A 17035-nucleotide genomic window follows, 5' to 3' on the forward strand; every position below is an offset into this window, starting at 1 on the left:
TAATCATAAACGAATGGATACTTTTATATCATTAATATATGTGTAATGATTTTACATCAATGTCCAATCTTTTCTGTTACCATTATTACTCTGATTACCCAAAAGAATAAAATAGTCTTCGTCAAAGCTAATGCTCTTCTCCATCCATGTAAAGCTCACGAACCAATTGTTTATTCGCATGCGGCACGCTGTGGATTAGATTAGATCGCTTCCACAACTTCTTCATCTCCTTTCTCTTCGTCAGACGGGATACTCTTATTAAGTGGTCTGCCACTCTTTCTTGCATTTTTGCCATTCAAGAGCTTTATTGCTTTCTCTAAAGTAACATCACCTGGTTCCACGTTCTGCGAAGTACCAAGTTATCCTCAATGAAAATGACAAAGCTTTAACTCATTTCATAACATAGAAAAACAATAGATCCTAGCATATTGTGGATACCTTATATCCATATCAATATAGCACCAACATCTCCTAATAAATACTCCTCTTAATCTCTTATTCTACCTATATCATACTCTAAGAAGGTATCATACAACAGTAAACAACTATACCTTTGGAACAGTAGCCATCGTGCGGCGATGTTTAACAGTAAAACCTGATTTACTAAGCCTCAACTGCACAAGCTGTCCATCGTCAGGGTGGGTTCCCTGGTCAAAAATCACACACCAAGTCGTCAGCACTTCAAAATGTTGAAATAGCCCAGCTAGAAATGCAATAATTTTAACCTTTATATTAGTCTTACCAGTGTCAGAGGATAGCGTAATAATTCAAGAGCATTTTCAAGCGTAATGGAGTCTAAATCCTTAATCTGAAAATAAGGTTGCAGGAGAAATATCAGTTAAAAAAGGTAAGCATTAACCAGGACATAAATGGAACACATATGCGCACTGGACGTGTAATCAATATGGCTCCATTTATGTAAGAAGAGAAACATGGGCTGCATTTGCTCGTTTTGGTAAGTGCCCTGTTTTATCTGATAAAAACTCCAACATATATATAATTTTAACCGATAATTTAAACTGATAAAACTCCAACATACATGGGATGCATTTGCTCGTTTTGGTAAGTGCCCTTTTTTATCTTCACCGAGCTGTACATAATGCCCATAGGGGCCACATTTCAAAATAACCTGAACAAGGAAATGGATTCAGTAAATTAAATTTTTAAGAAAAATTGAAAGAGTCAGAACAGCGAGACCTTTTCACTGGTATTGGGATGAAGACCCAGCAATTTGGGCTCTTCTACGCAGGTACTCTTTGGAGGATCATCTTCATCTTCATCCTCTCCATAAAGCGTTTTAGCAACGAACCTGTATATGAAAGCTCCAATTATATCAGTGACCGTGTAAATAATATAGATAGATAAAAAATTCAAAGAAAAACTTAACAGGTAAAATATGATGGAGAGAGAATACATAAGTAAGCATCTCAGGTGTAAAAAAAGTTAGAGACTCAACAGCCTGCGACTTACTTGCATGAAGGGTAATGATCACAACCGATGAAATACCCCGTACCAAACTTACTTACTTTGAAACTTAAGGTGCCTTCCATACAACTGAAACATGGAAAGAAACCCAATAAGGGTCAACATACACTCATTTATACTAAGATGGAACTTTGCGTCTTATTTAGGCCTCCTCTGTATATCACTAACGAGAAAATATATTTAGCATGGGCAGCCTTATATGAAAGCATGGGTTTCTTCAAATTCTGAATCAGAAGCTCTATCCTGAAATTGATTAGCATTTCTAACTTTGATTAAGTAGCAGGTAAAAATGGTATGCAGACCTTGGGCATGTCCTACTGGGACCAGGAAGGAAAGAAAACAGAAAGTCCTCATATTTTTTTTCCAACATTTTCTCCACCTGTAAATGTATGATAATGTAATAAACTAACGAGAGAAGTGTAGAAGGAAAGTAAGACTTCCAGAGTTCATTCTTGTAAGAAGGTACCTGTGGGCGTTGGACATTTTCAACACGTTTACAATACGCACTGAATCGTGTCCAGTAGTCTCTTAGGAGACCTTTCCATTCAGTTACACCACCAGAAACGTTATCAAGCTGAAAGGAAAATAATTCACAAGGAAAAATTGAGTATCTCATTTTGCAATATTGGAAAATAACTATGCAAATGTAGAAACTGCTATAGTTAACAGAGAGTCAAGTGAAGAATAAACTAAATACCCACCTCAGTCTCCATATCAGCAGTAAAACTACAGTCTGTGATCTCAGTGAAGTAGTTGCTAAGAAAAGCTGAAACCTGGAAAGATTATTCAGAGGTTAGAAAGTTACGTTGTGATGGTTGATATCCAAATCATCAATTAGTGAGATCATTTTTTTTAGGAAAATACCATCCTCCCACGGAATTCCGGATACAGGGCTCTACTCTTTATTGTTAGGTATTTCCTCTCCTGTAAAAAAAATAAAAGTCAAAATGCTGCCAGTCTATGCCTCACATGAAAGGGAGAACATCTTAACATTCAGCAAGAGAAAGAAGCACTCGTTCAATACGAGCACATACCTGTAAAACCCTAAATATAGATGCATACGTCGAGGGTCTACCTATCCCGAGCTCCTCGAGCTTTTTAATCTGAAATACATTAAAACATACAAATTATGTATCGTGAAACCTGGAGGCAGTAAAAAAATCTCAGCCTCATGTCTGCACAACAACCAGATTCAGCACTCATACAAAAAGAAACTCCTTATCATTTGGACTGTTTAAGATCAATGCTTAACTTCAAGAATAACGAAAGCATTGTTTGGAAGCTTAAGTGAAAGCAATTTAGTTGAACCGGGAATGAGCTAATAAAGACTAAAATGTGAAGTGTCAGATTTCCTTACACGTCTCCTGATTAGTTGAGTCTTGAACTTAAGAAAATTAAGTTAGATTTTTATAAAGAAACAAGGCAAAAGGACAGATCATCTTTGGAAACAAAATTGTGTCAGTGTCCTCTTCTCATCTTCCTAATCATGTCCTTTCCTCTTTGACTATAGAAACTAAATCACCATGACCGCTAATTCCAAAAGAACCTACACTAATGATTAACAAACTGTAGAACTGGATCTTAAAAACTTTTGACACAAAGGAAATGGGAGTGCTATACCAGAGACCCCTCAGAATAGCGTTGTGGGTGCTGTGTATGGTGCTGCTTGAGCTCCACTTCACCAATATGTAGCAGATCCCCATCCTAACAAGAGGAGGAACACCAAATAAATGTCCAGTATTTCTAATGAAAGAGAAAATTAAAGCCAGAAAGAAAATGAAACCACGGTACAAAGCACAGCTGAAAAAACAAGGTTGTGTTATTATAAATGGTATACCTTTAACAAACTGAGAGTTTCAAAAGTTTCTTCACGCTCTCTATTCTGATCCTCATCTTTATTTTTGATTGCTTTAGCTTCAGGATCCTACAATATCACCAGGAGAAACAACAAAAAACAACTTTAGCACATATCCAAAGAGAAGAAGCATCAAGCATTAGCTGATATCAAACAATATAAAAATCCACAATAGGCAAAAGCTCTGTCAAAACAAACAATCACAGCGATAAGAAGGAACGTTTTTACGAAGAATTGCTCCTAAAGCCAAATCTACGGAATCATCAGCACATGTGAAACATTATAAACCCATCTAATGATATAACTGCCGGGTAATCAACGATAATATGAGATAGGTTGTACCTCGTAAACTGCCTGGTATCCAAGGAATTCGACTTTTGAGCATGATGATCTGAAGATAATGGATTCAGAGGAATTTCCAATATCAAGTTGTATCTGCCAAAGAAAAGAATCAGGAAATAATTGGAGATATATGTTGGATTTCAAAATATTAAATTCTCATTAATCAATACCGGTAGATGGGAAAACACAGTTAAATACTCTCATTTTTCCTTTCTTTTTCTCAGTAAGAACCTACTTGACACTATACGCATGATTTGAAGTGAAAAGTAGCACATATATACCTGCGCAATGGAAGCAGGCTCCATCTGACATGCTACAGCTCGTGACCATATCAAGGTATATAATTTTAGAGAATCAGCATCAAGCAGGCTAGCAATCATTGCTGGAAATGCATAGAAAAATATTGAGAGTTACGACAGTAAATCATATGGTAAATTATTGATGATGACTAATGTAAATCCACAAATCTTACGGAAGCATGGTAAATTATTTACTTACACGGTAATCTACGTATATCGGTAGGTCTAATAGCTTCATGGGCCTCCTGAGCGTTCTTAACCTTTTTGAAATATTTACGAGGACTATCTGATGTATAATTCTTCCCATACCTGCAGATAGTAAGTAATAGTTGCTACAGTTTTCTCGAGTCACACTGACTAACGAAGCATAACTTCACAGATGCATTTATATGCCTTACCTTTCTGTCACCAAGGACTGTATATCTTTGATAGCTTCATCAGCTATCTGATGGGAACAGAAACAAATGAAAAACGGAACACACAAATCAGGGAAAATTAAAGTGAAGTTGTAACAGATAGCAAGATGAATCAGTCAGAAAGCCAATTCTTGAAAATCAAAACAAAAAGAATGCCCATAGCAGAAAATACACAATTAAAGAGACCACCCACATGTAAACCATCCGTCCGCATGTATGTTATAAGACCAGTTGATTTACCATCAGACAGTTGGACGCCCTCATATAGTTTTTGAGCGAGCTGCAGTGTACTTTATTATCAGAATATGCAGTCAATGAGAAGTAAACGAAAAAGTAAAAGGTTTCAGTTTCTCAACTCTCATGGTATTTCCTGTTGAAAAATGCAATTTATTAGCAGCATCCTGCTGAAGGGTTGATGTTATGTACGGAGTTGGTGGATTTTTCCGTGTAGTGCTTTTTTTAGTGCCCTTCACTAGAAAACCTTCAGATCTGATCCTTTGCTCAATGTCCTGTGCATTGGCTTCAGAGCTGATAGAAAGCTGATTTAACCTTTTTGAATCTAAACTGGTTAAGTGAGCTGAAAATGTGGCTGAATTATCTTTCCCTTGCACTTTGATTCCTACACTCCAGTACTCCTGAGGCTTAAATCCGTCAATTTCACTTTCTCTATCACATACAAGAGCCAAAGCAGCGGACTGGACTCGCCCAGCTGACGGGCAACCTGGTAGTTTCCTCCAAAGTACTGGTGAAATATTAAATCCGATAAGATAATCAAGAGCACGCCGTGCAAGATAAGCATGTACTAAGTCCCCGTCAATTTCTCGTGGGGACTGAAGTGCACTTTTTATTGCTGACTCAGTTATTTCATGGAAAACAACCCTTGCTACTGTCATACTTTCATCTAAGGCACCCTGCTGCTGCAACATCTCTATGATGTGCCAGGCAATTGCCTCTCCTTCACGATCTGGATCCGACGCAAGAATCAAATTTTCAGCTCTGAGGAATAAGGTAAACAAAATGAGATAGAGAAGCACAATAAGAAAAACCATAGCACAGAAGTAGTTCATATCATCTGAAGCTTGAACCAGTCACAAATCTCAATAGCTAGACAGCACAATGTCACACCCGGAAATTATTCTAAAACTATGGAATAGACGTTAACAGTAACAGTGAATTTATAAAGTAGTGAAATAGCAAGAAATCGTACCCATTTAATGCCACTTTTATGCTCTTAATATGAGTCCAGGCAGAAGATGGAACTTCCCAAACCATGCTAAAATCATCATCTGGCCTCACTGAACCAGACCTTGCGGCCAGGTCCCTGATATGACCATAACTTGGCAAAACCTCATACATGTCACCAAGATAACCCTGAATAATCTTTGCTTTTGTGACTGACTCAACGACAATAACAGATTTTCCACTTGGCGGATAAAGCGGTTTAGATGCATTTTGACCTCGATGCTCTATAGAGTTCTTCATTTGTTGAGGGACCAGCTTCTGTTTAGGTGCATTGCTTGCTTTTGTTGGCTTCAAATGCGGTTTTTTCGACTTGGAATTTGATGGAGCAGGAATTTTGGGCTCCGCCACAGTGGGATTTTTTGCCACCTCCTTCTGAGAACTGTACTGTTAGGTAAACTAAGCAAGGGTAAGACTATTATGTTACTAAAAATATTAAATATTAATACCGTAGCAGATGACGACTTTCGATTTCCAGAACCAGAATGTTTTGGCTTGAGAACACTTTTCGGACTCTCTTCAAGAGAGAACGCCTCCAAAACTGGTACAACTGAAGAAGATTTATCTTCGGCTTTCTTGCTTTTAGGGGGCCGTTTTGTTTTGATAGTAGTGACTTGATTACCACTGCTAGCAGGTGACGCTGCAGAAGATAGTTCCACCTTGGTGCCACTGCTACCATCACCAATAACTGCTTCAGTAGAAGTCATCACTTCAGCTTCCGAGGAAGCCAAGACATTAAGCTTCTTTCGGGTCTTATTAAATTTCTTGAAACCTAATTTAGATCCACCAGCCTTATCATCGACACCAACAATGTTATCCTTAGTTCCAGTATTGGGGAGTTGAGAAGAAAATTTCCCAGCCTGCTCCTGTTTTTGTGCATTGGAACCAGAATGTCTTGGCTTGGAACCACTTTTCAAACTCTCTTCTACAGGGACAGCCTCCAAAATCGATTCCGTTGATGAAGATTTATCTTGGACTTTCTTGATCTTTGGCCGCTGTTTTGTTTTGACAGTAGAGGCTTGCTTACCATTGGTAACAGGTGAAGCTACAGTTGAAAGTTCCACCTTGATGCCATTGTTAACATCTCCAGCAACTGTTTCAGTAGAAGCCACCACTTCAGCTTTTGTGGAAGCCAAAACCTTATGCTTCTTCCACTTCTTATTAAACTTCTTGAAACCTATTTTATTCTCACCAAACTTTTCAACACCACCAACAACGCTATCCTTAGTTCCAATATTAAGGACTTGAGAAAAATATCTCCTCGTAAACGGTCTGAAACTATTTCCAAAGCACCTAGAAGTCGAAGTGCTCCAGTGTGCTGCATAACTAAGGGAACCAAGAAGACTTAGATGCGAAGGAAGTGCAGAAGCTAACTTAAGACAACTAGCAGTTTCTCTTTTAAACTGAAGCTGGGATACATTTCGATATACTCTATCGACCCGAGCTATTGAAGAGGAAGAGGAAGCTGGGAAATTCTGAATCGCCCTGCACTGCAACTACAACAACAACAACAACACACAAGTAATCTCCATGAGTTATAACATAAACGACAAATTGAAGTTCAAAGAAACAAATTTGACTCCATTTCAATACTAGAAGGACGAAAATATAATAATCTAGCCATAAAGAAGAAAAATTGAAATCGAGAATCTAACAATTCAGTATCCCATTAGAGGAAGAATCGAAAACACAAACCTTAGCCATGAGAGGACGAAGGGATAGAGCCGAAGTCGAAGAAGAAGAAGAAGACTTAGCAGCGGCAAGAGAGATGGTTCTCTGCATTGAGAATACTCCGCTTGATCCAGAAACTTAATAAATCGTACGGCGGAGAGTGATTCCGTAGCTTTTCATAAAATTATCGAGCAGAAGAAAGAAGAAAGAAAGAGTTTTTTGTTTAATGGCGGAGAGAGATTCTTAAGGGTTTACTCAGTCTCTCTCTGGGGTTTATCTGCTTAATATCTCGGGTCGGGTATGGATCAGGGTTAATTGGATCTCGGGTCGGTCAACTGCTTTAGTCAAAATAGATTCCGGGTCGAGTATTCGGGCTTCGTGGCCCAATTAAGACATTCCGGATCCAAGCGTCTTCTTCTTCTTCTTCTTCTGGTAGAGTTTAGCTTCTGCTCCATCCGATTCAACTCTTTTCTCAGATAGCTGCGTTCTTCTTTGTGTAAGTTTATAGAATTAGGTATTGTATCTCGCTCTCTTCAATTTCGTGCTGTTAGGTTTACGATTTTAGCTGTAGTCAGATTCTTTAAACGATGTCGCTTTGTTGTTGAATCACCCTGTGTGTAGTTCCATGTTTCTCGTTAATTCGCTAATGGAGGTTTACTTCTCTCGTTTTGAATGCATTGAGAACTTGTGCTGTCTTTGATTCTTATGACCTTAATTTTGAATGCTTTTGCTTTTTGCAATCTTCTCAGGAACAGTATAGCTGAATCTATAGAACACACAAGTGGTTCAACGTTAAGTAATGGATCGAAGGCAGCATGATTACGCTGCGTCTTCTGGGTTGCCTTATGCTCAGCAACAGCAGCAACAAGGACCCAACTTTCAACAGCAACAACAACCACAATTTGGATTCCATCCGCAACATCAACAGTATCCACCACCAGTGAACGCTTCTGGTTTCATACCTCCTCATCCTTCTATGCAGCAGTTCCCTTACCAACATCCTCCTATGCATCAACAGCAGCAGCAGCTTCTTCCTCATCCTCCTCATCCCCAGATGTTTGGTCAACAGCAACCTCAAGCTTTCCTTCCTCGTTTACCTTCACATCACCTTCCTCCACCATTCCCTGGACCGTATGATTCAGCTCCTCCTCCTCATCCTCCACCAGCTGATCCAGAGCTGCAAAAACGTATTGATAAGCTTGTTGAGTATTCGGTTAAGAATGGTCCGGAGTTTGAGGCTATGATGCGAGATAGACAAAAGGATAATCCTGATTATGCGTTTTTGTTTGGGGGTGAAGGGCATGGTTATTACCGTTATAAGCACTTTCTCTCTATGCATCCTCCTGGAGGACCCTTTGATCCTCCATTTCCGTCATCTTCTATGCCTATGAATATGATACATCATCATCCGCCAAATCCCATGATGAGTCCTTCAATGAACAATGTGCCTGGTGCTTTGGCAGTTCCACCAATCCGCCAACCTCCTTTCCCATCATTCCATGACCATCACCAGGTGCAACAGCATGTTCCGCAGCCTCATCCTTTTGCTCCCCATGCTCGCCCTGATTTTGATCAGTCAACTCATGGATTTCGAGGTCTTTCTGGTCCACTCCCTACTGATGTTGCGATGGAACTAAATGGCGTCTTAGGCAACCTTAATGGCACAAAAGAGTCTATCAAAAGTGCTAAGATTTGGTTCATGCAGAGATCTCCCTTTGCACCAGCTTTAGCAGAGGCACTAAGAGACAGGGTTTTTGCAATGGATGATTCTGATAGACAGATGCACATAGTTTATCTAGCTAATGACATTCTCTTCGACAGGTATCTAAACTTAATTTCTTGATCGCTGTTTACATAATGTAAGAGAAATTATGCATAGATGTAGTTTTTCGTTTATCTTATTAGCGTTATGTTATGATAGGTTGCAACATTATGATGCTTCCACCCTAATATTTTTAACTTTTTTTCACTAATGTTTTGCTTCCTTAAACACAGTTTGCAACGGAGGACAAACTTGCACGAGTTTGACAATGAAGCTCTTGCTTTTAGACCTGTTTTGGGTTCCATGCTGGGGAGGATTTACCACTTTCCACAGAACAAGGAAGAAAACCAGTCTCGTCTGGAGAAGATTTTGCAGTTTTGGGCTTCTAAGGAGGTTTTTGATCAAGACACCATCTCCTCCCTTGAGAAAGAGATGAAAACTGGACCACCAGCAAATACTTTTTCTCATTCGCCCATCATAGCAGCAAACTCCTTACAACGTCCAGGTACTCCCGCTCTTCCGTGAATGAGACAAAAAAATATATATAACTCGACCTATGTGTAAGACGAATATGACATAGACTTGACCATGCATCAACAACTTTTTATCTGTATGCATTTGCAGGAATGCTGCAACAGCCACCAAACAGTAATGTCCCTGGCACAATGAATTTAGAGCATCTGACTAATCCGGTCGCAACCCAGCAGTTCATCCCAAATGTGATGCCTACTGGTGCTTTTCCCGGTTCCATGCCGCTTAACGCTCCTGTTCCTCCACCAACCCAACCACCTGCTGGTGAGAAGCCGCCTCCATATCCTCTCTTTCCTCCTGGTCTGATCCCTGGGATGGTCAGAAAGATGCAGATAGGTAGTGGTGTGCCGTACTCTCCATTGAGCCCTCTTGATATCCCAACTGTCATACCACCATCTGATACACCTCAATCTGAAGTACTCGAGAGAGTATCTAAGTTCTTCAAAGAGATTGGAGAGGTCAACCCAAGCGAAGGTCCCATGGGATCTGAATCACAGGACGACTATGATAATTATGAGCGAGATAGTCCACAACGGAAAGGAGGTGCCTGCATTCCACCACCTCCCAATCTACAGGTGGACCCTGAGACGGGAACATACGCAGATGGAAGCACCGATAAAAAGAGTGGCTCAGGGAGATTGGGACTTGGGGCAACAGCTGATCCAAACGAGCCAACTCAGTATGATGATGTTTATACATCTTACAGAAAACACAGAAGTACCAATTATCACACATCCATGAGTGCAAGAGCTACAACCAGATAAGATCCAGTTCCATTTCTAATCTTATGATGGCTACTTCAGTCTTGTTAGAGTAACAAAGTCGAGCCTTTTTGAATGTGGCAAATGTGATCTTCTCTCAGCTTTGAAATATAGACTTATCATCACATCCATTTATCTAAACAAAAGTTTTTCTAAACGTATTCCCTCTTTTTGATAAACATAAGAGCTCTTGGAAATTTTATATTAACGGTATCTAAAGATAACCAGCTCACTGTTAGAAGCTTCAGCTAGGTCAATTGGTATTAAAACCATGTTGGTTGTTTACATTGTTGCTCAGATCATCTTATCACACAGATAAATTATATGTATGTTTTATTCTATCCAAGTATGTGTGGGAAAGAGTGGAAGAAGAAGAGTAGTAGTGGTAGTTTCTCATCAAAGTTTGCTTATAGTAGATTCATCACAACATCAGAAGAATTTCATGAGTTGAGATCCACCCAACCAATAGAGAAGAAGAAGATACATTTGTTATAACTCCATTACAATGTGGGTCGAAATTAGGCAAATATAAGACCATGTGTGCCATATGCTCTGGTTACAATTTTATTTCATTATAATGTGGTGCCTGTATACACATTGGAATTGAGTTATGAGACTTCTTCACGTTCCCCCATTATTGCTAGTTGCTACCCATAATGACCCGTACTTTTATTAAGAGTTTAAGACCTAGCAAAAAGACCGGATCCTAACTCGGTATGATGATGTTTATACATCTAACAGGAAAGACGGAACTGGGAACCACTAATTTGTCGGATCTAATCTTGATAAAACAAAGACTCAAATATCTGGAGAAAAGCTTAGTTACTCGACAACGTAAATGTAACATACGCATCACAGCGCTAAAACCAAGATTCAATTGTACAAAATGACAAGAATTAGGCAAGAAGTAAAAGTCTAAACTCTCAAAAAGCTTCATGAGAAAAAATTGTGGAGTCTGACAATTATTCACTCATTAGCTTTAAGTTGAAAAGATTTTAGGGTGCAAGCCTTTGAGGGTCGCGAGGGAAGAGCGATGTTTTCCGGATGTTGTTCAGTGCACAAAAAAGCATCACCACTCGCTCCAGCCCCACTCCGAACCCACCGTGTGGAGGTGCACCATACCTGTTAACATTATTTGTAGCAATTGTCTGTTTAGAGAACAACTCAGATAAACTAACTACTAACGGAACCGCGCTGGTCCAGTTCGTAAATTACCTGAATGAATCGATGTATGTGGATATTGTCTTCACATCAATGCCGTATTCCCCTGCACGTTGCTCCAAGACTTCTGGGATATGGACACGTTGAGCTCCTGATATGATCTCCTCACCTAGGACAGAACACGTTGACTTAGAATCAAATGAGCAGTAACGTAATCAGTGAGAACACACAAGGTAAAAAAGTATAACTCAAAGATGTACCTCTGATGAAGACATCAAAAGAGTTGCTGTAAAGAGGATTATCGGCACAAGTCATGGTGTAGAACGGCCTAACTGCCTTAGGATACCGATGCAGAATATAGAACTCAGTGTTGTACCTGTCGAAATCAACAACACATAGTGACAACATTGTAACTGTGAGATACAGAACTAAACCATTTTGAAAACAAAAATAATATCAAACATGGGTAGATAAAAGAAATGGATTACTTTTCCAAAACAAGTTGGCCAAGTTTTCTCTCAGACTCAGTGTTTAGATCGCCAAGAGGATCAATCTCCACACCAGCTTCCTGTCAACACATCAAGATTACAATGATTATTGAAGGTCCATTCGAAAAACTCAGGTAAAATACAAGTCATACCTTCAGCATTTGAACCCCTTCTTCAAAAGTTAACCTCAATGTTTTTGGTAGAAACTGCAATTTAGTGCCAATGATCAGAATCCAATAAGATACAAAAACTCAGTTTCTAATATTCCTTGCTTATACTGCATATGGTACCTTCAAAGGTTCAAATGGGTATTGCTTTGCAACAGCTTCCAGTTCCTTTTTACACTTCTCATTCAAACTAGTGAATATAAACACAAATAACTCGTCCACAAGGTCCATTATCTGCACAAACAAGAGAGATATTAGCACCACTGGTACAATAGAAGATACTTGAGATAAATTCTATTTTTAACAGCACAATCTTACCTCGGAATAGTGTTTCTGAATCTCCATCTCCACATCAAGACCCACAAATTCACACAGATGTCTATGAGTGAACGAGTCTTCTGCTCTGAAAACAGGACCTATCTCAAAGACGCGTCGCAAGTCACCACATATTGCCATTTGCTTGTGAAGTTGAGGAGACTGAGCGAGACAAGCAGGTTGCCCTTTGTATTCCAACCTAAACACAGCAGAACCTCCTTCGCTACTACCAGCCATCAGTTTCGGTGTGTGGATTCCAACAAAAGACTTCTCTAGTAATTTTTCTCTGAAAGCCTACAAAAGTGATAGCTAATTCAGCAAAGCAACATAGAACGAAGCAACCAAATCATGGAAATATCAAAACATACTAATAGCACATTTTTATAGTGGCTATCCTATCCTAGTCATGATGCAAACACAAATATGTTACCAAACCAGGCTCATATCTATAACTAACAGATATGAAAACCGCCTAATCCTCCTCCATGTTTTTTAAAAAGATCAAGCCCTTACATTTTCGGTTTGGCACTGAATGCGGAAGATGGCTTGATTAGCCGGTGTTCTGATATCAAGCACCCTATGATTCAAACGAGTATCCTGATTGACACGAGCAGCTGGCGTTCCACTCTGCAAAAATCATGAAAACAACAGCTCTAATGAACAGATTGACCACCATAGAAGCATCAGAAGAACACAAATGATCAGAAATTCAAAACAAAATTGTACCAGTTCCAACTATATCTCCAAAACTTAAAAATAGCAAACTATACCTGAAGAGATTTTTCTATATCCGCTTCACTTCGGGCAGCATCCTCCACACTGAGAGGTAATTTTGCCAAAGCTTTGTTGACGCAGTACACTTTTCTCACTTGAATTTCAACCTAATAAGCATTATCGATCCACAAACACAAACATGAGTCATCAATGTCACAACTAAAGGAAACGAGACACTGAAAACAAGAAGAAAATAAAACGAACCTGCTGCGTAGTTCCAGTCAAAGGCTCCTTAGGGAGAACGACGACACCAATAACATCGACAAAGGATTCGCGACTCAGCTGCTTGAGGTATTTAACCATGTTGGCGCCCACTTTATTCTGCTCCGATTGGCTAACCACGCACTGAACAGTTGATCCACTCGCTCTCAAGATCACAAACCCCAGTTTACCAGACACCGGACGATTCGTATGAACTCGACCTCTGATCAAAACCTCCGATTCCGCCATCTCTTCAACCAAATCGCTCACATCGATCCATTTTTTTCCTTCAATAGCCTCTCTCCATTTCCCAGCTTTCGGATCCTCCGTCGATTGCAACTCGTTGAGAGTCACGTCACCGTAGTTACTTGAAAACTCGTCATTCTCTTCGAGAGACATCGAAGCCGTTTTCTGAGTAGCTTCTTCGTGTTCCTGCCGGCGGCGTAACTTCTCTAGCTTCGCTGCTTCCTTCTTCGCTGCTTTCTTGCTTATCTTCTCTCCAGATTCCTCCGACGGCATTTGAGACTCCGACGACGACATAACGGCTCGCTTAAAGGATGAGTCAAAATCAATAAAGCCCACTGAATCGAAAACCACGAAACCCTAAAGCTTTCCATATATCAAAAAAAAGAAAAACACGGAATGGCCCCGTTAATGTTTATAATATTCGTTTAGACCCCAATACTTTAGAATTAGTGTGATTTAGTACGACGAAATTATCCACGGCGTAAACGACACGGTGATTGGACACGTGTCTATATGACAAAGCGCGCGTGTGAAACAGTTTGATATTAGAGAGAGTATGGTTCGGTAGCTGTCTCAGTTAATTAAAAAAAAAAACGAATTTGCCAGCAAAGGACGGACCAAAAAATTAAATAAAAATCTCAAAAAGAAAAAAAAAATTCTGGGAAAAAAAAAAAGTAAATGGGAAGCGACGACTGACTCTTCTTCGTTTCGAGACCATCTCTTGCTTCTTTAAGGTTTCTGAGTTCTTTTAGCTCTCAAATTTTTGATCACAAGTTAAGCTTTTTTTTAAGATTGCGATCTGATTACTTTGTGTGTGGGGGTGTTTTGAATTTTCTTGATCGGATTCAGATTTTATTTGTTTTGATCCTTTTATTACTTATCCAGTACCCACCAAAGGCCTCAAGGGGTTTCGTGTGTTTCCTTTCAGATTTTGTGAGGTCTGTGAAGCTCTAGGTAATCTATGAATTGTTGTTTTAGCTTATCTCATTATTGGAATTATCGGATCTGTGAATTCTTTTTTTTTTTTTTTTGGTTTGGTTTATAGACGAGTTATTTTATCCTTCTTCTAGGACCTCTCATTTGTTATTCTTAGCTTTTTTTTGCTTCTTTGATATGAAATTTTGTAATTCAATGGTTGTGAAGTTACTTGCTTTCTTCCATTAGAACCACCGTGTAGCTGAGTTGAGTATCAAAAGGTCTTAAATTTACGAATTTTTCATTCTTTTTAGTAACATTAACATGTCTATATGTTTCTATTTTTAGGGTGTGTAGAGCATCACGAGTTTTGATACGGGTTGCACAAAGATTAACTTCTGTTTCTGGTGGCTCCCTTATTGATTTGTTCTTAAAGGTAAGTTTTTTTTTCCTTATTTGGTAGTTACTGGCTTACTGCAATGAAAGAAAGATCGCCGATTGCTTCATCTGTGCTGAACCTGAATGCACGGGCTAGCCATTTGTTTTCTTGTTACAAAGTCAGAAATCTAATTTTGTGTTTCTCATATCTTTTCTCCTTTTGTCTCTCCTTTACTTTGCTTTAGGTGCATGTTGAAGTGATTGAAAGAGATCTACATGTGACTTGCAGTCCGGTCAGACATCATATACGTAATACATAGCGCGAGATTGGACAGGATGCTTGAGAATCCAAAGTTTGATATGCACGCTGTTGGAAATCATAACAACGATAACAACTACTATGCCTTCACCCAAGACTTTTATCAAAAGCTCGGGGAAGAAGGTACAAACATGTCCGTTGACAGTATGCAGACAAGTAATGCTGGTGGCTCTGTGTCTATGTCTGTGGATAACAGTAGCGTTGGTTCTAGTGATGCTCTTATTGGCCATCCTGGTTTGAAGCCTATGCGCCGTCCCTATGCTCCCTCTGATGGCCAAAGCGTTTTTCGCCCAGGACGAGTTACTCATGCACTTAACGATGATGCCTTAGCACAAGCCTTGATGGATACTACATATCCAACCGAGGGACTGGCAAACTATGAAGAGTGGACTATAGACCTGAGGAAACTTCACATGGGTCCTGCTTTTGCTCAAGGGGCTTTTGGAAAGTTATACAGAGGGACTTACAATGGAGAGGACGTAGCCATTAAGCTACTCGAGAGGCCAGAACATAGCCCGGAAAAGGCACAAGCCCTTGAACAGCAGTTTCAGCAGGAGGTTTCTATGCTTGCCTTTTTGAAGCATCCCAACATCGTTAGGTTTATCGGAGCCTGTATTAAACCAATGGTGTGGTGCATCGTGACGGAATATGCAAAAGGAGGTTCGGTCAGACAGTTTTTGACTAAGAGACAAAACCGAGCTGTACCTTTGAAGTTGGCTGTTATGCAGGCACTGGATGTTGCCAGGGGTATGGCTTACGTCCATGAGCGCAACTTTATACACCGGGATCTAAAGTCAGATAACCTCCTCATATCAGCTGATCGGTCCATCAAGATTGCTGATTTTGGCGTTGCAAGAATTGAAGTTCAAACCGAAGGGATGACTCCAGAGACTGGAACTTACAGATGGATGGCCCCGTAAGTTGAATTAAGTTATTGAATTGTAAATCATTTTTCCATCCTTTTCTTGTCCTTGGTAACTTCAAGTCTCTGCGAGTTATATATAGACTATATTCCTTTCTGTTGATTAATGCAGAGAGATGATCCAGCATAGACCCTACACACAAAAAGTGGACGTGTATAGTTTTGGAATCGTGCTGTGGGAGTTGATAACAGGTCTGTTACCGTTCCAGAACATGACGGCGGTTCAAGCTGCATTTGCGGTGGTGAACCGAGGAGTTCGCCCAACGGTCCCAACAGATTGTCTCCCTGTGCTTGGCGAGATTATGACACGTTGCTGGGATGCAGACCCTGAAGTCCGTCCTTGTTTTGCAGAGATTGTCAATCTCCTTGAGGCGGCTGAAACCGAGATAATGACGACTGTGAGAAAAGCCCGTTTCAGATGTTGCATGACGCAACCAATGACAGTCGACTAAATCTGTTGAGGAGAACATAGAAGGGGAAAGGCTTGAAAAGGAGAAAACAGAGTGAGAGAGAGAGAGAGAGCGAAGCAAGAAGGGGCTTTAGATATATGTAAGTTTGTGTGTGTATCTATCTATATATTATATATCCGATCCGATTGTATCTCTTTTCCCAAGATAGGAGAAGTAACCCAACCATTTTAGACCTACTGATTTTCTAGATTTTTGTATTAAGAAAGAAAAAGAGCAAACCAAAAACCAAAAATAGAAGAAGTGTACGGTGATTGCTGAAGTGTTTGGTTTAGTTTTCCTTGAATTTGATAGTTGCATGCCTTTTCCCTCTTTCTCCTT

The 17035-nt window shown here is 39.8% G+C and overlaps 4 protein-coding genes across 12 annotated transcripts; 2 read left to right on the plus strand and 2 right to left on the minus strand.

Moving 5' to 3' along the window:
* Positions 1–7552, minus strand: LOC104730175 (uncharacterized). Of its 2 annotated transcripts, none has more exons than XM_087478214.1 (22): positions 7332–7552; positions 6086–7132; positions 5605–6011; positions 4754–5393; positions 4591–4677; positions 4380–4426; positions 4181–4290; positions 3964–4064; positions 3683–3775; positions 3323–3409; positions 3106–3189; positions 2520–2588; positions 2350–2409; positions 2187–2258; positions 1952–2059; positions 1788–1864; positions 1471–1554; positions 1198–1309; positions 1040–1129; positions 743–808; positions 552–647; positions 1–344 (listed from the first exon to the last, which is right to left on the minus strand). In XM_087478214.1, exons 1-22 carry the CDS (start codon positions 7416–7418, stop codon positions 201–203), a joined length of 3768 nt encoding a protein of 1255 aa, XP_087334340.1. In that variant the 5' UTR covers positions 7419–7552; the 3' UTR covers positions 1–200. The 2 variants fall into 2 exon arrangements, with proteins under 2 accessions (XP_087334340.1, XP_087334341.1); XM_087478215.1 differs by having other exon boundaries at positions 5605–6008; positions 7332–7473.
* On the plus strand, positions 7339–10518 carry LOC104730177 (SUPPRESSOR-OF-WHITE-APRICOT/SURP RNA-binding domain containing protein 1). Of its 4 annotated transcripts, none has more exons than XM_010449303.3 (4): positions 7339–7803; positions 8057–9128; positions 9303–9574; positions 9694–10518. In XM_010449303.3, the coding sequence occupies exons 2-4, from the start codon at positions 8107–8109 to the stop codon at positions 10362–10364; spliced, it is 1965 nt and encodes a 654-aa protein (XP_010447605.1). In that variant the 5' UTR covers positions 7339–7803; positions 8057–8106; the 3' UTR covers positions 10365–10518. The 4 variants fall into 4 exon arrangements, with proteins under 4 accessions (XP_010447605.1, XP_010447604.1, XP_010447606.1 ...); XM_010449302.3 differs by having other exon boundaries at positions 7515–7821; XM_010449304.3 differs by having other exon boundaries at positions 7671–7803; positions 8063–9128.
* Positions 10519–11168: 650 nt separating this feature from the next.
* Positions 11169–14560, minus strand: LOC104730178 (aspartate--tRNA ligase 2, cytoplasmic). Its single transcript, XM_010449306.3, has 10 exons — positions 13471–14560; positions 13263–13373; positions 13006–13119; positions 12496–12786; positions 12301–12411; positions 12163–12216; positions 12011–12090; positions 11783–11898; positions 11577–11691; positions 11169–11483 (listed from the first exon to the last, which is right to left on the minus strand). Exons 1-10 carry the CDS (start codon positions 14005–14007, stop codon positions 11357–11359), a joined length of 1656 nt encoding a protein of 551 aa, XP_010447608.1. The 5' UTR covers positions 14008–14560; the 3' UTR covers positions 11169–11356.
* Positions 14321–17026, plus strand: LOC104730179 (serine/threonine-protein kinase STY13). 5 transcript variants are annotated; one of them, XM_010449310.3, is made up of 5 exons: positions 14321–14447; positions 14599–14667; positions 14977–15064; positions 15252–16241; positions 16360–17026. In XM_010449310.3, the coding sequence occupies exons 4-5, from the start codon at positions 15343–15345 to the stop codon at positions 16697–16699; spliced, it is 1239 nt and encodes a 412-aa protein (XP_010447612.1). In that variant the 5' UTR covers positions 14321–14447; positions 14599–14667; positions 14977–15064; positions 15252–15342; the 3' UTR covers positions 16700–17026. The 5 variants fall into 5 exon arrangements, with proteins under 5 accessions (XP_010447612.1, XP_010447611.1, XP_087334345.1 ...); XM_087478219.1 differs by having other exon boundaries at positions 14324–14447; positions 14563–14667; XM_087478220.1 differs by having other exon boundaries at positions 14358–14447; positions 14599–14651.
* Positions 17027–17035: the final 9 nt, after the last annotated feature.

Source organism: Camelina sativa, chromosome 12, assembly GCF_030686135.1.
Source record: "Camelina sativa cultivar CO46 ecotype springtype chromosome 12, ASM3068613v1".
Classification (NCBI taxonomy): domain Eukaryota; kingdom Viridiplantae; phylum Streptophyta; class Magnoliopsida; order Brassicales; family Brassicaceae; genus Camelina; species Camelina sativa.